Genomic DNA, 21584 nt, shown 5'->3' with positions numbered 1-21584 from the left:
TTTTAGTGGGGAGTCCCTACTGACGACTCTTCGTGCAGCGGACGCCCCTAGTTGTACTGAATCTTGTTTTCTTCTCAGACACCGCCACATAGCTGAGGCCAACGTAAATGAACAGAATAGAAATTCAAAAGAATGCCGCACTTTATCTTCTTGATCACTCACACATTCGTTCAGAGCAAAGTGATTACTCTTGAAGTAAGTGCATACAAGCAATAGTTAAGTGGGTACTTCACTCAGGAACCATGCACTAATGTATGGAAGAGTTGGTCCAAGTTATACCCGGTAATACAATGCGTACGAGTCGGTAACAACAAGGCCAGCGAACTGCCTAGTTGGTCGTGTGAATTACCACGCCTAACGTGCAGCAGCGATCATCTCGCCGCACAACTTCAATGGTTAAGTGAACCTAAAAGAGGTGATAACTTTGTTTGATGAAGTGGTTGAGCATTGAGGTTAAGTTGAGGTCAAGTGCGTACCAGCTGACTATACAAAACGGATTCTCAAGCCGGTTTTATCTTCGACTGCGTGAAAACTTCAATGGTTAAACCAAGCCACCAGCTTGGTTTGGGAGCATGAAGTCGTCAGCAAATTACCAGCAGAGAGTTGACTTGCACTGACAAGTGTAAGAACCTAAATAGTACGGCTTGGTTGCGCTTGCTTTAGCCAAAATGAGTAATAGAGATTAACAAGTGCAATTTCCTTATGCTTCAGCTACGATTCACAGTGTGTGCTTGCCTAGTTGGTGTTGCTCATATATGAACACCGTTTTCTGTCGAAGCAGCAATCGCAGCTATTCTTTCCACTCCATGACTTGAATGATACTGTACTAAGATCATGGGACCACCCAATAACCACGTGTCACAAACATAGTATTAAAAGGAGACCCAAATGAACACCAAATATCCCTATCGTTTATAGTGCTGAATAATTGAATGTGCGGCTGAAAGTCCACCTCCTATTTCACCTGAAATGATATTGAAGATATCGAAGCACTTTTCTCTCGACTCTACTTGCTAAATTACCACAGAATTTTCGACCAACCGCTGCCCTCTTCGCGCTTCTTGGCACACATCAAGTGGGCGTAATCCACGGGTATCCACTAACTGTATTTTTGCTTGAACACAAAAATGTACGTAATGCACTGAGTTGCACCGGGAAGCCGGACGATATTCAGTTGAATCGCCTGTTACACCTAGTCAATGTATAGCGAATAGAATCAACCCCAGATAACTGTGACTTGCGCCCTTGAAGAAGAGCATGACTCATAAAGTTGCTGGGAGTATTTCACCAGTCGACCTACATTTTTCCCAGCTTTCGCCCAAACAATTCATATCATGCATGCCTTGAGTCCACCAATCAATCAGTCAGTCAATCCTCGCATCACGTCTGCTCATGATTGGACAAGTCTACAGAGCGGATGACTGTTCCGTTCGTACGAATGGTTAGTTTTCCCATTGATTCGTACGGCACTTCTTTACCGTCACCTCTGCCAGTTTTGCAGTGCGGATGCGCTTCCGTTCCGCTCTAAGAAGGTTGTAGTCAGCACTGGAAAGCATTGTAACAGATTGGCGGACCGGCTACCATGGAATTACTATTGCACATCTTGCTGTTTTTTTGGAGTACTTGCAGAAAATGCCGTCCAGCCATCAAGCACATCAGAACGCCTAAAACGCCAGCCACACATATTTTGATGTGGAAAGAAGCTATATATCCGGTAACCTTTACTCCAGACAAGCTAGCATACAGTATGACAGAATTTCTTCACCATCTGCAGAATAAATTACCTGCGAAGTAAGGCTCCAACTCTATGATGACTTGCTGAAGATTGATGAAAGCAGCTCGAAAGATGCGACTAGCGTGTCTCCAGTGTAACTTACCAAACAATATGTTCCTAGATATACTGAACATGCAGTTGGTTCGATTGATGACATTGGAATAGCTTGAATTTGGGGAAGAAATACTAATATGCATCACCGTAGTGACAGCAAGAAAATTTTGTTTACACTGTTCAGATGCATCATACATACTTCCTACTTCATTTAAATGGATGTCGGACAATTTTGTCCACACGAATTTTAGCGTTGGGAGCGTTTGATCAGCCTGTCAACTCAACTTCAGGACAGTGGTTTTGGTTACCGGCTGTCACGCGTAACCTTGGGTTCAGCTAATTTCAGTGAATGCGAGCTACCTGTTTTCCCTCAGTGGTATCAAACGACATCGTCTCAAGTAATGCTACCAATCTAGGAGTTAGTTTTAAACCTACAGGTCGATAGTAGTGGGCAACGCGCAAATGTTAGACGGTACCATGTATTGTAACTCTATCAGAACGTCAATTATCCCACGTTTTGTATTAACAGAAAGAGTTCTTTTGCGTTGTTCAGTTCATCTGTGTGGGACTGGTGTGTCTAAATCTATGGTGAGAGGTTGTCCATGCTTTAGTACTGTCACAAAAAATTGTGTCATTTTTGAATAGTTCACCGCAACAGGATAGCTCAGTGTTTTGAGAAATGCTCGTTAAATGGTAGACGTTTTTGCCCCTTGGTTCATTCTGTTGTTTCAATAGTGGAAGGTTGCTGTGTCCAGTAAGTTTGGTTGGGGATAGTCACTGTAACAATCTACCAGTGAGCAGAGCCTTGTCAGCTTAGTTAGAAACTGGTTCGCCAACTGAGCACACATGACGAATGTAGAGGATCCGTTTTGTTTTCTACGACCGAATAAACCACTGTTTTTTTCTGGTGACACCAACTTGATATTATGTATCTTTATACATGAGGTTCATTCTTCGTTCAATTATATGTTGACAGCAATGTTATGGCCGTTCCTAACTTCAGCGTGGAATAAACTCGTTAAAACAGTACGGACTGGAAATTTTAGCTGGCTTAATTAATTCTGCTTCTCTCCAGAGTCCTGGAATACCTGAAGGTCTCCTTGAATTCCATCTCTGTTCAAGGTTTCTAATGAATTCTACTCGAAAACTAGACTGGGAACGGTATGACCCCATCAGGTAGCAATGCTTCATCCTCTACATCAAACCAATCTTTATTAGATAACGTCTCGATTTTTCTCCCATTTATTTGCTCTAAAGTCAGATAACAATTATTTCTGATGCATTTGATACTCTTTGAGGCTTAACCAGAGTCCCACCTATACTCAATAGGTCTGGCTCGATGAGAACCAACCATCCACTGGAACTTCCGACAAATGCAATATTTCGCTCTTTTGAATGAATCTTTCGTTAGTTGGCCTCACTACGTTACGTACTGAAATTGCGGCATCTCTTGCAGAATCGCACGCCGATAAAGCAACTGAAATCCCTTGTGCTGAAGCTAATTTTTGCCGATTTCTTAATATATTAATGTGCTTCCACATGCCAGAACTGCACTTTGGGGTGTGTCATGAACTCACACAAAGACTAAAAAAGGTTTTTCGCTGTCTATGTTAATTGTAGTTTTGTCCGCAGAGGAAACTCTGATTGATTCCACTGGCAATCAGGTTATATAATTCTCAAAACGCTAGGGCTATTGCAGTTGCACACTCAGTCTGTCCAGTAAATTTCCGATGAGACCATTTGTCACTCACATAAACAAGATTACTGCGATTCTCCGGGCTTCCGATCATACCGAAAGTGTTGGTGCATCGCGCGGGATAAAAGCACTCATTCCTGTACGGCTTGTTTACACATTATTTCCCATGAATTTAGTCACAATTACCAATAACGAGCTGGTTATTTTTAAATGCATTTCAACCAAATAACCAAATGAAACTACTCTTGATCGTTTCTAAGCCGAATACTGATATAGAATAACCATTTATCAAATCGATGAGTGTTGCGGAACGAAAGAAAAGGAATGTGACTTATCAACCAACACACTGAATAAATGCCACAATGCGTTTTTTTGTCTGTAGCAACCTTGCGCTCAGTAAAGCTACACAAGGAAAGCAGACGTCTCGGAAGTAGAGGCTTCTCCAGCATTGATCACGGACGCACTGGAAGACCACCTGGGTCACGCAGTGCATTTTTTCAGCAAGACGCCATGAGGCTCAATTTGAGACGAAGTCTGTTGAATGCGAGGGAATCCCTTCGTGAGTCCAAAGGTGAGAGTTTGTTTCGAATATTCAGTTCATCCCAGATAGTGCGATCATCTGTGTCCCTCTCAACTGGTCCATAATGGTCTTAAATTGTTAGAAGCAACAGATTAAGCTATCAAACCTTGCTCGGCTTAGCGCAAACTGCCTGCCGCTTCTTATCAAGGGGATGGGGTCCAGTGGTTTGACAACTGTTGACCGACAAGTCCAATTTAGATGCCAGTCATTTGATTAGTTTTGGAGTGAACAACAGAAATCAGAAGACACTTGCAGACAGTAATAATAGGGAGCACAGAAGAATGGAAAACACGGAGTAAACCGAGTGAATTCAGGCATCTTGTCTGTCCACATAGATTAGCAACAAACGAAAATGATACCGCACTTGGTTTATCAATCCTTTTCTGAAACAGTGTACGTAGAGTTTTTTTAATTTTGAAATGCAACGGTCTATCAACTTCCTCCAGCTGAATGTGGCTGGGTGTACCTTGAAGAAGACACCGTTTCCCAACTCTTATATGGTGGTGTGCTAGGTGCTCACACCCACGCAAACCAAACAGGAACGGGCTACCCTTCGTTCCTCCAAGTTATGGGATGACATGCTCCTTCAGATCATATCCACAGTTAGGACTTCAATGGAGGACTCAGTGTTGCAGGGGTATCCCTAGGAAACATCGGTTTGCTGACGTTTATTAGCCTGGAAGCCTCATGGGGCAGTAGTAATCCTTAGGCTAAAATTTCTGGGCGAAGTTCTCTTCAACGTTCTTGTAAGGTGCATTTATTTTTACTTATTATTTCTCCTTCTCCCTAGCCCTCGGTGGAAAATTCGAGGTGTGAAGTTTTGATGCACGATCATAGGCTTTTTAATGTTTGTGCCATGTATCGTCCCATTATTTTGAATGTTTTTAACGTATGCAAATCAAGTACAATTAGCGTCTTCTAAGCACTCGTATACTTCGTTTAGAAAAATCAGGGCTGAGCACCGTCTGCTTACAATTCCTCTTAGGTCCTGTTGACGGTAATATACAGCATGCGATAAAAATGTTTTAGGCCATAAAAGTGACGTACCACGACTGAACTGACGTTAACAAATTCCAGGACACTGTATGCCTTCGGTTCAAAAGCAGATGCATCAAATAGAACCTAAGTATTCAATCAGACACCATCCACCGACAAATACCATCTACCACCGATGATAATCTGATTGATAGCGTGTACTCAAGAAATCCCTGTTCTGTTCTTCCGGTTACTCGGTTGAGTCTCATCATTATGCCGTATCCAGAATGATCCAAACTCCTAAGAAATGTCCATCTGGTGGCCCTCCAAAATTCATCCTCATATCACGTAATCTGTGTTACCGGAAGCGCTTTGGAAACTCCGCATTGGAACTATAAGGCCCTCACAAACATATATATTGTTTGAATACAAGGCACTGAGGTTTACTACCGATAATATTACTGTTTCACACCACATGACACCGAGCATTATGGACGGCAGGACGAATTGATACCGAGTGTGTTTCATGGACCCAGCAACATCCATTCAACTGAATATTAGTAATCGATCATTGAGATTGTGGTGTATATATAGACCGACTTCGTCCACTTAACTAATCCATTTACTGTCAATTGGAAAATGTTTGGGACCGATTGGGAAGTCATCGTTTCAGAGGGGTTTGGTAAACAATCGGTGGATTTATTGCTGGGCAACGTTTCGCTTTTGACACAAAAGCTTCGTCAGGCTAAGTGAGTAAGTAAATAGGTTGATTGGGTTTTAAGGCAGTCAGGGAACCAATCCGTGAGATTCCTTATGACGTGATCAGTGCTGGGTGTTCAGTCTGATGTTCCTGTTTGTCGATTAGTGGGAATGACTAAGCTTTAAGATAGATTGGTTAGGGGGGGGGGGTCGTCCTTATGATGAAACCGGATTTTTTCGTCCCTGCTTCTTTAGTCTAGGGCACCTTAATGGAAAATTCCTCTTGGAGTGGTTCACAGATTTCGTTCACCTGTGTTCGTCCAAGGGTGCTGGGACGATTGGTTTGGGGATGGGGATGAGGTGGTTAGTTGGATCTAACGCTACTTGGATTTTTGTACTCTTAGACCCAGGCGATTTCGCTGATAACTGCACACCGCTTCGTGTCATCTCGGCTGATCTAAGACCACTCTCCACACGTTTGCAAGTTCTACTCCCTCTATTCTATTCACACTGGGATGCTTGGCGATTTCCACCGCCTCGACCACCAGTCGCTGTGGTGTATATAATTGAGAATCGTAAAGCCTAGTCATCCCCACTAATCAACAAACACCCAGCACTGATCACCTCACTAGTCATAGGGAATCTCACGGATTGGTTCCCTGACTGCCTTAAAACCCAATCAACCTATTTACTTTCTCACTTGGCCTGACGAAGCTTTTGTGTCAAAAGCGAAACGTTGCCCAGAAATAATCCATTTACTGTTCATATTGGCGAAAAACATCGGAGGCCACTACCACGAATCTTAGCTGACCCTAAGGAGCTGTTTGATTAACGTTTTCACTCCGTCTCCTGCTTAAACCTTGGAGGCAATTGTGCTGTGAACAAGTGTGGTGACGTTATTGATGTCGAAGCATGCTGTACACTAATGAATGCTCACCCAATTCAAGAGTAAACGTGGATTCATAAACTTTCTTCAGGATGTGTCAAACAGAGGGAGGGAAAATTCAAAACAGACCACAAAAGTGCCGCTATACATGTATGTGCAATGACATGCATACAAAATTTTTGTCTTTTCCTATTTGACTCAGGTCTAGATCCATTCTTTATAGCTGAACTTCTAGCCCAAACACCTTATCGAAACGTACCTACTAGGGAGTGAGCTTGAATAGCGTAAATAAATAGGACGAGTGCTGAAATCGACTGATATTGCCCTGGTTGTGGCTCATTAGGTAGACGCGATCTGCGGAAGCTGGGAACTCAAACCCTAACTTGAACAGCAAGTTGGTTCAGTGTTTAATTCTGAACTCACATGCATGATGAAACTGCTGAAATTGGAGACTCGATGAAGTTGCTCGCAGTCGATAACATCGCTATTCATCCACATCATGTGCAGCATAAAAACGCCTCAAGATTTCGTCGCGAAGTTATTCAATGGAGCTACTCTGGACAATATGAGCAGTGCGCAACGATGACTTAGAGTCCACAGAGCAACCACCCGATATTACTCATGTCAAGAAGAAACTTTACTGAATGTCTTCGCAGCGGAATCTCCAGGTAGCCTGTGTGCTGTACTCTATGCGGAAGGATAATTTAAGGGGAAATCCATCCAGTAAATGACTTATTCAGCTGAGGATCACAGTGATGATTTAAGAAATTATCACACTGGTCAGTTGGTATAAATAAGCCAAGAGTGACGAAACTGTTGGGCCCTTCATTGATGTCAGTGGACTCCATGAGTCCTCTAGCAGATGGGAACCAGCTGTTGGATGAGCTAGGACGCCTTTCCACGACAAAAATAAAGGCGCTTTCAGATGACACAATAAGCGGAAACCAATGATTTATCCAAATATCCAGACCATCTCTCTATGAGGATCGCAAATTTAATAATCCAGGGGCGTCGATATAGAAATTCTAGCCACACAAACCCCATGGTAACGCCAACTTGCACATCTCCGAAACCGAGAGTGCATCCAGTTCGAATGAAACCTCCTCAGATTTGAGAAAACAGTACTTATTGTCAGCAAAACCACCAGGCGTTTTAAATATACCACACCACAAACATTTCCGAACTATGAGAAAAGTGAAAATTGTACGGGAACACATGGGTTTGCGTTCGATACCTCTTATACTGAAGTAAACCTCAGGAAACCCGGAGCCAGCGCCAACCTAAACATCCATTAGAGTTTAAGAAAATTAGACAAAAGTGTTACCTGTAAGAAAGAAGAGGGTTTCAGTCAGATACCGCTGGTTGAACTTGTCTTCCCATCTTGAACACTGATATGGGGTTACTGAAACTCCAATCCCCCACATCCAGATGTTGGTACAATTATGTCACTCGATCTCATGACTGAATATCCCGGTGGGGTATTCGGGCAAGGTAACACATCAGTTCCAAAATCTCACATCATCATACAACTTTCTGTTCCGCTTCCTGAAGATGCCGGAATGACCAGCTTATACTCCTTTTTTCTGCTTGATTGGGACCCAGGGTTGACCAGCACATCGAATGTGCATATATATGTAAACTCTATGGTAGCAAGACGAAATCTAGGGTCTTTCTGGGAAAGGACCAAGTAGATGCCAGTCGGGAAAACGATTAATGAAGATTTTGAGTGCGAAAATTCCATCAAAATCTGAATGAGACAGCACTACTGGATGGTCCTACATTTTTGACAAATCTCGTGTACTCACGCCAGTGGATAAATGTGACATTTCCGTAAATTGTGAACTGTTAAACTTGTCATTTACTGAACAGAAACATAAAATTTCATTTATTAGAAACGATATCGCAATAAACACCGTAAGGGTCCAGTAATTTTGGCGCGGTGTATATGGATTTTTTTCTTCACCGTACAAACCTACAATTCCGTCGGCCCTTCTGCATCTTGTTTTTTATTTGCTTCTGTGTTTTGCAATATATGATTGAACGTCACAAGTAGACCGCTTGTCCTAAAAATACGCCGGTAATATCAAATAAAAATTGCTTGTTTTGTGAAACAGTTTGAGACTGATTCATCCAAGAGAACAGTTGGAAGAAGTACTTATCTAAACTGCTGAATGCGACGCAAATACGGAAGGTAGAATTTCAGTCTTCGAAAGACCTACATGGGTAAGAGCTTGCAGAGCGGGTAGTGGCCTTTTTTGTCAACTTATTTTAGTCAGCAACCGGAAAACGCCCAGTTTGATGGAAAGTATACTAAGTGCACTTTCCAGCTTCGGCTACTTCATGTTTGCCTTTATGAAGATATCCTCACGGAAATTTTCGTAATATTCAATGTTGCCTCCTTTTGTTATTCGTACAGACCAGCTGAACGGTCGTTTTCGAAATCCAGGTTCCGCATTCAGCCCCGCATTACCAACCGGCAAATCAAATGTTCAACAGTTACACAGTCCCACAGTGAGCGAACCTGCTGGACATAATTTCCTCCCACACGGACAGCAACCAACACCAGGCGAAAAGTCCCCAGCCTCCAGTGAAACTTCATTACCATCGTTTAGCACAGGCTCGGAATCCAGATTGCCTTTCGCTCCTTTGGAATCGGCTTACCTTTTATCTTTCATCAATGATGCCTATGCAAGATTATTAGCACGTCAGTTGCAAATACCAACAAGCAAATACAAAAACGCAGATCGTACTGAAGATAATCAGGCTAGAAACAAAATTCCAGTGCATGGTCCTGTTTCCAGTCCTAACGTTGATCCTCAGAAGTTTGCTTCAACTAATGGAGACATGAAACCAGATTTCTGGAGAAACATAAACTCCGTGTTGTTTGACCGAACTGGATCTGGAAACGTTCATTCGTCTTTCTGTACCGCAACACAAGATTTTCCAGGACTGCCTCCACTATTCAGCCTTTCATCTGCAGTCCGAAATGTATCCAAGCAAGCAGAAATGCGTACTTCACGAAACTCTGTGGGAAACGGTTGCAGCTCACCTAACCCTGAATGGTGTAGTTTTCTACAACAGCGCGATTTCCGAATAAACAAAGTAAATCAGTTTGCCGCTTCCAATCCTGGAGCACTCCCTAATCCTATACTACCAACTGGTTTCAACCAAACAGGTTCCTTGTACGGTCAGGTTAGAAACACGGACGCGATATCACCGCCTTTTGCTCCGACACCCAGCAACCCAACATTTCCCGCTTACGATCCTACCTTCTACAGCATCCTCGGTTCAGTGTTTGCAAGCATGTTTCAGCAGACTTCTTTCACGCCGGGGGGCTGTGCGGAAAAAGCTGGGCTGTTGTCAGTACAAAATCTCACGGGGAATGGTGTGTCCCCCGATGACGATTCATTGCAAAATTCTGACCCTATTAACTTGAAGCTTAGGAATCAAGATCCACTTCCCAACATGAACGGAACGGGGGATTCGTGTCCCAAAAACCCAAACAACGCGATTTTGAGCATCGAAAGGCTTCTTGAGGTTACAAACAACAACAACAACAGACAGCCCGAACCCCAGTTACACAACCGAAATGGACTCGGTTCACCCTCCACCATGCAGCGACTTGAAGTTGCATGCAATCTATCTCAACGATCGAACATGTCACGGACCTCTCCTAGTTTTTCGAAACACGGGTTTACTGGTCATAGTTTTCTACTCTAAAGACCATTGTTTTAAACCGCACAGTACATTCAAATCAGAGCCACACAACAACAAACGTACCTCCCAAGACGAATGGCAGAAAAGTCCTTCAGGAATGATACGTCGACTCCCTGTGTGGATTTAATTACATTTGCACCACAGCGCACCAAATGGTTTTCTGTACAAAGCCGTGTAAATATACAGAATGCACAGAGTGACTTGTGACTGCTTTGTTCCGATACGAAGGCACATGTACAGTGGAAGGTTGTTTTGAGATCTGGATCGAGATTTTACAAGTCAAGTGACTCATACAGTAGTCCTTTCAGAATAGTAAACACAAAGTTCGTTGGGTTTATTCCAAAGTCAAGATTGAACCGAATTACTCACTCGTCTGAGAGAAACATATCGAAAGAATTAACAAACGTTTTCCTTGAAACACCTTTCTCCTCGTTTTTTGTGAGGCGTTACAGCAGTAGGATTATCCCTTTTTCCAGGCCTGACATATGGAAACGTACGTGTCATCTGGTATTCTAATCAGGAGGGTACTTGTAAACTAGAACTAGCAGAAAACGAGGCAAATACTTCAGACGGTTTCGTTACGCGCAACCTCGCTCTAAAATAGCGCAAAGAGCCTACGCATTTCCTAGTTGTCATCATATTGAAAGTACAAAACCAGTCGAAGTAAGGGAGGCGATCGGCCTTCGGTCCAGCAGTAAGTAAACGTGATTACGCTGACCACATCTTGTGCAGTGTTGACGATGACGACAAAACAAGTGACTCCCAGTAGCCATTGAACCAGCCGACAGAATTTCAAAAAAATTATGCACTAGAAAACTGTGTTTGTTTGGTTAAAAAGAAAAACAGCGCGCGAAAATGGGAGAATTTTTTCTTCGGCCAAATTGACCTGAAATGCCAAGAAAGACAGAAATCTTCTAGGGCCTTACCACATTGACGTCTGGTCGCTGGCTTGTTCGCTGAGCTGGGCAGTTTGACAGCAAACGTTTCATCACCAATCGAGGTGATATCATCAGTGCGCTATTGGGGAGCGTAGCGATGGATTAGTGGTTGTGCCACTAACAACATGATCAGATCAAACGTCAAATAAGTAATATTTGCATTCAATTACCATTTCAGTCCAATCTGTAAGAAACGAAAAGCCCAGTTGGTTTACCACTTCAAAAAATCTTGTCATGATAAGGCGAAACATGGGCACCTATCAAAATAACATTTAATGCTTCACACAGATAAGACATAAAAAGGTTACATATTGACAACCGCGGAAATCACAAAACACTTTCGGACGAGGAGATGAAAAAAACATAGGTAAGGCGGACAGCGATGAGGCGAATCAGGACCCATGAACAATGGTAATGAAGATGGCGTAATGTACGGACATTAGCCGTAATGCGACAGAGATTGAGCAACCTGAATTTATGAATGAAAGTTGGATATGTAGCATCAATGAGTACGCAAACGTGTCATGGTCTCCCATCCGTGACAGACAGCATGAGCGTTTGGATGAGCATTCGCATCCTGATAGACTGGACATGAACACCGGAGCAAGATAAAAGGAAATAGTGCGAATAAGCTTTGGGCGCGCATCAAGGAGCTAAAAATGAGCGTATATTCTGATACAGCTAGTATCACAGCATGAGAATGGATCTGAGAGTGAACAGTCCGTTCAAGCCACCCGCTTGAGTGCGAATAGAACAACCAGGAGCACGCTGAGGAATGCAAGAACTCCACCAGTAGTACTGGTACCCGGTCCGCACGCTTGAATAACAGCAAACTGCAAAATTTGAAAAGGTAGACGAGTTAGAGCGACACCATGGTTATCTCGGCACATGTGAGTGGAGCTCACACTCGTGTAAGTTAGTTTAAGGAACAACTGCGTGGCGAAACAAGTCGTATTACAGCATCGCGTGCTAACGACCAGATAAAGATTTATTTCGTCAGAGAACGGATAGACTAGGAAAAAGGATCCACTTTGACCTAACTGGACGGTCAAATTAGATAAGGGTTAACGCGTTAGAACCCAAGCGTAATCCAAAAAAGACCACTCCGCCGGTGAAATTAAGGGATGAAACTAGTTTTTGAAACTATCACACCGTTGGCAGGGCGAGCCAATTCTACTGTTGAATTACGGTAGTAGATTTAACAAGCACCTAAGCTTACGTAGGCATACGCAGCCAGATTGAAGATTACGATAGGCCCCGTCTAATGAAGATACCACTTTCAGTCGATCTACCCAGGAAGTAGGAGGGAAAATGTACACACTAAAAAAACAATTACAACATATAGTAATATAAACGTTAATATGAGATGGCGCAAAGTCCTTTTTCTTTTTTTTTCTGGGGATATATATGAGAGGTTATGAGAAACTTTGCTGTACTGAGAAATGCACATCAAGTGAGTGCTTCGACGCTCCAAACAGTTAATTTGAAAGATCGCACACGCCTTTCTTGTAGTGATTCATTATCACAACTAGTTGTGGATGACACTAGCAATACCTGTTATATCTCTGTTCGGGAAGGTGGTAGTTTGTGCTTTTCGGTGTGGCCTGTGCAATGGTGCCGGGCGGGATTACTTGTCAATCCGAACCACTGATGCTTTAGGATTGACTTCAGTCGCTTGGCTAGAAGACTCATTCGTGTTGGATGTTGGTTCAGCTGTACATACGCGTTTTTCGGCATGACAATGGATATCGGCATCAGTTACCGATTTATCAACGGAGTACCAGAGTCATCCATCAGTTCCTTTAAGTTTCAGCGCAATACCGCACCTCCCCCAATACAGCACCACACAAGTGACACCGGGAACCTCCCATTAATGACAAGGTGTTAATGGCGGTATTAACCCAAGCATTTTGGTGCGTGATTTCATTCGCTGGATGACAATGTCGAAGAAGCAAATGTGAAACGGTATAAAGAGTAGCCAACTGACCGGCGCAACCAATATAAACAATGCCATTTTGAGAGCCATCGAAGGCAATAAAACGCGTTTGACAACTTCTCAGAACGACGGCACATTTTTCAGTACTATGGCACCAACGACAAGTACGCAACTCGGTCAGTAATCGGTTGTAATGATAGGGGCTTAGAGTTGTGTAAAAATCTCTAGAAAGTCTTTTGGAAGTCAACTGTATTGCTCAAGCCAAAAATGAGTGATACCCTCACGTATTAGATATAAGTTTTCAATCCTTGCACGCATTCTGAAGAAGGGTCAGTGTCTTCAGGTGTAGCTCCTAGTTTCCATGACAGGGACCACATCAAAACAAACCTAGATGTACACATGTCTTCCAGGGAGGGTTAGATCGTTAAAAAATAAGACATGGGGCGAAAGTGCGAAAGGTAAGGGAGCGTTTCCCTTACAGTAGAACTCACCCAACCACCTCGAGCCTGAATCCAATTATAGACACCATGCAACACGATAAATTTTGTCGCGAACCGGATCACATCACAGGCCAGCGCACTGAGGTTACGAGCAAACGCATTCAATATCACTTTGACAGCAAACATAAAGAGGACCACAATACGAGACAAGCTGACTTGCCCATCGGCAAATACCCTGAAAAATAAAATGGGGGGCAGTAGTGTTATGCACGAAACAGACCACACGACTGGAGAACAACAAAAGAACATACTTGGATGAAGATACACAGATTAAAAAAAACTCGGGATCTTGATGAACAAGAGTGGATGAAGAGAAGGAACTGATGTGGTGTAAGACGGAAAGCGAATGCAACCACACGCTCATTCGGGGAATAGTTTGAAATGGAGGGATAATGACGAACCCAGCAGGTTATACGTGCATTGAAAAGCGGAAGATAACTGGTTACAACAAGACTTTAGTTTGGATGCGCGTGAACCAAACACAAGTTTAATAAGCCTCTACCAATCAGCCAGTACGCGTAAAATAAAGCCGGAAGGCATTGCCACGAACAATCAAACGGCGACCGGAAGAGTAGGAGAGTTCACGTAAATTGTTCAAGTGACAAATGGTGATGCCGCTACAGAACGAGGTGTTTTAAATCCTGTGTGCTGCTAACAGTTCCTATGACAGAGGACATTAGGACCAGTGAAATTCACTGGTGAAATCATCCGGTGGTCGACCAGCAAACAGAAAGTCTATATGTAAGTTTGAACAAGTGAAACCCTTCGAAACCGAATCGGTCACCACCAACTCTCAAATCACCATAGACAAGACAACTTGGAATTCTCTCCGTGAAGAGTGACGATGCACTCGGTCAGGGCAGTCTTATTCTGAAGGTTTGAAAGTGAGAGACAAATCGATAGTATCCAGTTCAATAGTTGGGCCTAGTGGAAGGAAACGGAGAAACGGTGGCTTTTCTCTGTAGAGAGATTGCTCTCACTGGATGAGGAACAAATTTTGGTTAGTGTTTTGAAAGTTTTGTATTGGTTAGGTCCCTTTTTAAAGGAATTGCTTCGATTCAGAGAGGTTTGGCAAACAACCGGTATTTATTGCTGGAGTTTGGACACTTCACCGTAATACAGAAGTTTTGGTCAGGACAGAGCCGAAGTTAGCGCCAAGTTAGAATAAATCTCATGATGGGTGAAAAAAACATCAAATGGTCGCCCCGCTTTACTTGTGGCATCTTTACCAATCACATGTGGCGTAGGCGTGACACCACCTTAACCGTCAAGGGTCGAATTTAAAATGCTGCGGTGCGCTCCATATTACTGTTTGGATCAGAAAACTAGCCGTTGCGCGCCGATGACGTCAAAAGACTTTCAGTGCTTGACCTTCGATGTCTTCGGAGCATTGCTCGAGTCTGGTGGGAACACCGGATCAGCAATGCTGAAGTAAGTCGAATAGTATCCGGAAGAAATAACTCAAGGGTCGAATTAAAATGCTGCGGTGCGCTCCATATTACTGTTTGGATCAGAAAACTAGCCGTTGCGCGCCGATGACGTCAAAAGACTTTCAGTGCTTGACCTTCGATGTCTTCGGAGCATTGCTCGAGTCTGGTGGGAACACCGGATCAGCAATGCTGAAGTAAGTCGAATAGTATCCGGAAGAAATAACTCACCCCCGCTAGATGGACTGATCACACTGAATAGGTTGCACTGGCTTGGCCACGTGCTCCGTATGCCGGTCGACTGACTCCCTCCAGAGGTTATTTCTGCAGAACTACGCGAAGGGTGGAAATGAGCCAGAGGAGGTCAATGACTTGGCAGCGAAGTGCAGGAGCCATTACCAGCGAACTCAGCTACACTGGTCATTGCCGTCTTTCTGGATGGAGACCCAGAGACGGGCCACATCAATGGTTAGAGACATTGCCAAACATGGCCCAGTTACGCCCTCAATTGCGCTCGTGCATCCAGGCTATTACCTTCAATGCATAGCTCCCTTTCCTATTTTCCCACTCAACAGCCTACTGACAGTCCTGTATTTAAGCACAATTTATCAGCTCCCGCCTCCAATGCGCAACTACCTACCCCACCTCCCCAAATCATCGGTGGACAAAACTGTGAAAGCTGCGACCACTGTACGACACGTGCACGGTTCTTAAAGCTGATAATGATGATGAGTACCTATCACGTGTAAAATGCACTTGACGAAATAACAGTATACATTATCATTTGATCTTCATATGGGTTTGGAAATACGAAAGGGAGTGTTAACTAATGCGACTGTTTTCGTCAGTGTCTTGGCGTTGTGAGATTGCCACGAACAAAATCTCGGTTGCGCTTTAATAGGGTGACGAAATTTTAGAGCGTGCTCAGCGGAAGTTTGTCGTGCATCATGCTGTCTTGCCAGATGTAAAGCAGAATACGACGTACAAAGATACACAGGTACCTTGCAATTGCGTTAGAAAGTCCAACCTGATGATGGGCTGTTTGACACTTCGTGACGTCTTAAAAATCACCGGTACAAGAGTATCAGGAAACCACATGAAATCCTATAAGATACAACCACGGGTCTGTTCATCCACATACAGAAGATGGCCGTCTTGCTAATCAGGATATACACATTTCCCTACATGTTGAAGGGGGAAACATTATATGGGTTCCAAGTAAAATCNTTGCCAATCAGGATCTACACATTTCCCTTCATGTTGAAGGGGGAATCATTATATGGGTTCCAAGTAAAATCAGTAAAGATGCGATAAAGGCTGGAACCAGCACGTAGTCATGTCAGGTTATTTAAAAAGTCCAATAGTGAAAAAGGGAAATCATAAAATGTCGCCCAGTCGAGGAATTCGATTGACCCTAGACAACGCGCAAAATTGTCCGGATCAGTTGGTATTTACGTCATAAGGCCTTGGGTTAACACTCAAAAGACAAGCAGGGTACACAGACTCGAAGGGTAATCGGTTCGTCCACGGTTCTGAGGATCACCGGTCTCATGCAACCCGTCACCTGCAAATAATGAGACCCAGTCGACCATTCGTATGCCCCTTGAGTCTATTTGAAAATATCGTGGCAGCTTTACTGATTCAAGAGCTAATTATTAGCAACTCAATGGAACCTTTTAAGGAGGAACGTTTTTGAGGGGGGGGGAGACAGACCATAATAGATGACTCGGTTAGATACACGTATAACGGCGAAATTACAGGCAACACACTCCCTCAAGAAATGTACTGCGCTTTGACAAGGGATGAGTTTTGGAATGAAAACCTATGGATCCACACCGGAGCCGGAGCAAACACCGGATGATAACTTACCTCAGGTCGCTATTTTCTGGAGAAAGCAGTCAGGATAGGCGATGGTTACCAAGATGTTGAGGTAGGTATGCTAGTATTATTCGCAAGTCATACACGGTTAATCGTAAAACTCGGAACCATTCACCATGGTTTCTCGGGAAATACCACTGATATTTGGCATAGAATACGTTCACTGTAAGGCACCTTTGATGTTTGTGGTAGACTTGCTCTATGTCCATATCCCTATCCCTTTTTCTTTCCATTGCAAATAAATTGATACTGTTGTGTGGCTGTCAAGCACCAATTTTCTCCTCTGGTATTGCTGTCAATGATGATGATGATGATGACGATGATGTAAATTTCTGGTATACCAAGTAACGGAGCACAGGTCGAATACCGTGCACAACGAGTTGTTAGTACCTAAGTAGATGTGCGTTTGCAGAGTACTGCAGTTGGTTCAGAAATCACCTAGCTACAAGTTACTTATGAGTAGGCAGAAATATAAAAAGTAATCTTCCTACATGATTGAGGCGCGGGAGAAACAGACTTGCTTAGCTATTTTCTGCTCGTCAAAAAATCATAAACCTATTTGGGTGCATAGCTTTGAATAGTGGCACTACTTCTACTTAGGTATCTGCAGAAGTAATGGAAGATGGGGGATCAAGAAGTTCTCCCTTGCCCCCGGAGGGACTTTTCTGAACTGGACCATAAGAAAGCACGAAGAACCAACTGCCTTTTGCACGACGGTTCCAACGAATCCTGTTTAGCCGGTTAGTTCATCCGGAAAATACCCGTACCGAGCACACGAAAGTTTCGCATTCGGAAACGCAATCATACATACATCAACTAGGATTAGGGAAAATCAAATAAATGAGGAGTTCATGGAACCAATTATTGGGAACAGAGTAGGGCACTAAATTTTGAGTATCTCCCCCCTGAAAGTGTTTAAGAGGAGCTAACAGCTTTTCTGAGTCCAGATGACTCGTTTTAAGCCGTGGTATAACATGCTTCTCACCATTCGTAAACTCGGAATAACGTGACTCACGATTATTGCCTGGTTTTAGAGGAACTGGAGAGGTGAATTTGTAACAGTACAACAATAAAGACGTGCATTTAGAGCTTCATCTAGGGAAAAAGATATCAGATGACCGGAGATCAATCATTCATTAAAAAGCAAGTTGAGATTGGGTTAAATCCTTATTTTCTGACATCTGTTCCTTGACTGACTTCTGGGGGTTCCAAGTTCTATTCCCATGAAGGGAGCGAATAATCGGAAAGTTGGCCAGCGAAAATCCACCGGTCTGTCTACCAGGGTTTTGTTTCGACCAGACACTTCGAGCACTCACTAGTATCCGAACGAATGTATGCCTGTGGACTAACTAGCTGAACCAGTACAGTAGCAATCAGCTACCGTCATATGGATTGCTATAGGTGAGCAATCGACATGTCACTGAGCCGCACTCTAATGAATGTGAGCGAAAGTAATTTTAACTGGAGGACAGTGTTCGGTATATGCTTTCATCAGGAATCTGGTAAATATCGAATTAGCTCAGATCACAAAACCCCACCTTACGACTGTACTGCCTTCGCTCAGCGTTGAAACCGTATACGTTGCAACAAACACTTCTATATACTTATCCCAGGCTAAGCTACGGTTGAGAGCCTGCTGATATCGTGTGGTCGTGGGTCAAATATACCAGTGATATATAAGTTTGAGTCGACTGAAAAATCGGATCACTAGTAAAGGCTATGGTGTTTCTGTTCTGGATTAACCGAACACACCGGTACCCAGGGTAACGCTTGTGTGGAACTAGGTTGGCTCTGAATATATGCCTCCTCTGGGGCATATATTCAATTCTGAAAACAAGAGCATCCGGTGGTAATGCGTACTAATAACAGACGGGAAATTCTGCTTCAGTCAAAGTGCTCACGCGTTGAGGAGCGAAAAACACTGCAATGTGTAGGAGGAATCACCAAAGCCTAACATTTAAGTAATTAATCGGGATATGGTTCAGTAGTTTTACAAGGAAATACTAGTCCACCAACTTACCCTTTGGCAATCTGGACAAACTTTTCAAAGGTGGCAGCCTTTATCCAGCGTTCAGCATCTCGATTGAGCTGATCACCATACCGCTCTTCCAATTCATTTGAGATGTCAAGCAATCGGCTGACCAGGACCTGAGTTCTTCAGATTGAGAAAAACTCAGCATTAGCATATCAAAAGAACCACTTACTCCATATCGGCCGGAACACTGTGACGATGTAACATTCTACCTTTTGAGCGAAGTTTGCATTGTACGAACTCCTCGATGATTGTCTGTGTTTGGTAGTCATCGACCTCAACATCGTTGTCGACCTGGTCTCCATCTGAAGGAGAGTAGTCACCAGCAGCCAGTGTTGCAGCCATTCAGCTAAAAAAGACAATTATAGACATCCCCTTCTTATCTTGACCACTATGCTAACTGCACGCAGGAAAGCCGCTAAATTCAAAAGGAAGGTTTACAAAAAAGGAAACAATGTATAGCCTCTAACGAGGAACAGCCGCAGTTTGGAGGCCTCACGCGGAAATAACTGTATGGACCGGTGGACACGTCAGAACCAACGAGGATTTGTGGTGAGCTATTTTTCAAATCCGAAACCAGAGTTGATAGTATTCTTTTGATCTTAGGTGACTCCAAAGCCATCCTTCCTTCCGGTCTGAATGATCTCTTCCATCAATCAAATGGAAGCTGTGACTAACTCGATCGAAGTTCCAACTTTTTAAAACCTTCAGGCTATAGAGTTAGTGTCGTTTTCTCGAACATCAACCCCTGTATTGCAACTATTCTCAACAATATCAATAAGTTCCCTGATGGCATCATATGCTGACAAAAAACTTTGTTAGGCGAGAGGATTGCAGACCATCTTTGAATATCGGGCGAGATCGCTCAGTGGTTAGAAGGCGAATTTACTGACCGGAAGGTCCGTGGTTCGAACCCGACCTCTGCCTCACGACTTCTGTCTAAGCTTGGACAACCTGGAAGTAGCCCAGCCCTCGTGCTTCCTTCGAGTGGCATGGCAGTTAGGCACCAAAAGGGTGTTACAGCTGAACGATGTTTTTGAATATCACTGGTTGTTCAATCGTATAGCACAAGTATCCAAAAGCTGGTATCATTGCCAATGATGATCATCAACAGCGGGTAAGAAAAAGCCGGCTGGGTGCATTGCAGAGAATGGGGGGCAACACCGACATACGAGAAAAAATGTCTCTTACTGTCAGCGTTTGGTCTGAATTTGACACCAGAAAGCTGTCTTACCATACGTTACAATCGACAACTACAGCTTCCAAAAGCTATCCTGATTCCAAAGCAGAGCTCGATTTGGTGCGACAGACGTTGAACTAAGTCTTGCTAAATCGTCCAGCTGTAACGCCCTTTCGATGCCCAGCTGCCATGCCACCCAAAGGAGACACGAAGGCTGGGATACTGCACGGTTGCCCAAGTCTAGACGGGGGAAGTCGAGACGAAAAGGTTGGGTTCGAATAATTTAAGCACGCATGTACGCATGTAAGCACATCCATTCTAAATGCGAACGGTTATGCTTAGCACAAGGTACGGTGGTGAGACTGATGCGTCAACTTTAGTAGTGTAGACCGGTTGTGACATCAGTGGACTTACCCATTGACTCGACTCTAAATGGCGTGCAAAACAGGGGACCAGAATTTCTTCACAACACGACGAATTACAGGTTCAGTGGTGGAGAATGATGAAATAACAATGGAGTTACTCTAGTGGAAGGCATTCAACGGTTGGTTGGACTGGTGTTGGAACGAATGGAGAAAGCTATTGGTCTCACCGGTGACCAGTCGCCATTTGACAGCCCAATGCGGCATTGACAAGATGAATCTGCATTTTTACAAGGACTACCATGGTCCGCAGAGCTTGCAGTGCTGTCCTCTCGTCTTCCTGAAAGCGGTCACTGACAGCACCAGATTGATCTTGTTCGACAACAGGGTAGTTACATGTAGATAATCTTTCGCCCGGGTTGTTCATAAGAAGACCCCAGAGAATGAGCAGCATTTCGACCAGTGCAAGAGAGTACTAAAATTACGTGTTGTAGGTTCATTGACCTCGAATTATTCTGTTTGTCCAATAGGCAGGGGTTGAGAGCTACACAGTAAAGGCAATAGCCTTGAAACAAGGCCGCCGTTGGCCGCGTGACAGTCATATCTGCCAGGGTCACAAACCACTGATTCGTCTCGTCCCGTATTTCCCATCCCGGGAAATGGCAGTTACCAACGCGGCTGACTTGACTAGTAAGGTCTTCATGCTACGTTGACAAGTCATGGGCTGACATCCCATGACTGCCGGAACCTATGCAGCCGCCCGGAGAGACGAAGTTATCCGTCACGTCGACCAATTCGTCTGAAAGCATGAAGTTTGAATTTGATATCACCCAATCTTGCAGCAGCATTGTTTTGTTTATAAAAAGTTGTACTTCTAGGGAGCATAATTTAAGAAGGGCAATTTCATCGGTGTACTCAATGGCCTTGAGCGTACGGTTCACTCCGGTCCC

At 43.8% G+C, this 21584-nt stretch overlaps 3 protein-coding genes across 3 annotated transcripts; 1 reads left to right on the top strand and 2 right to left on the bottom strand.

Moving 5' to 3' along the window:
- Positions 1–4034: 4034 nt before the first annotated feature.
- Positions 4035–10384, top strand: T265_03055 (hypothetical protein; the record flags this gene model as incomplete). Its single annotated transcript, XM_009167444.1, has 2 exons — positions 4035–4095; positions 9081–10384. 2 exons carry the CDS (start codon positions 4035–4037, stop codon positions 10382–10384), a joined length of 1365 nt encoding a protein of 454 aa, XP_009165708.1.
- An 840-nt stretch (positions 10385–11224) lies between these two features.
- T265_03054 (hypothetical protein) lies at positions 11225–19437 on the bottom strand (the record flags this gene model as incomplete). Its single annotated transcript, XM_009167443.1, has 4 exons — positions 11225–12152; positions 13747–13930; positions 19081–19215; positions 19265–19437. The coding sequence occupies 4 exons, from the start codon at positions 19435–19437 to the stop codon at positions 12045–12047; spliced, it is 600 nt and encodes a 199-aa protein (XP_009165707.1).
- Positions 19438–20860: 1423 nt separating this feature from the next.
- Positions 20861–21088, bottom strand: T265_03053 (hypothetical protein; the record flags this gene model as incomplete). The annotated part of the gene is made up of 1 exon (XM_009167442.1): positions 20861–21088. One exon carries the CDS (start codon positions 21086–21088, stop codon positions 20861–20863), a length of 228 nt encoding a protein of 75 aa, XP_009165706.1.
- Positions 21089–21584: the final 496 nt, after the last annotated feature.

The sequence above is a fragment of the Opisthorchis viverrini genome (assembly GCF_000715545.1).
Source record: "Opisthorchis viverrini unplaced genomic scaffold opera_v5_41, whole genome shotgun sequence".
Lineage (NCBI taxonomy): Eukaryota > Metazoa > Platyhelminthes > Trematoda > Opisthorchiida > Opisthorchiidae > Opisthorchis > Opisthorchis viverrini.
Note: the sequence above shows the minus strand (reverse complement) of the source record. Positions and strands in the feature narration are given on the sequence as shown.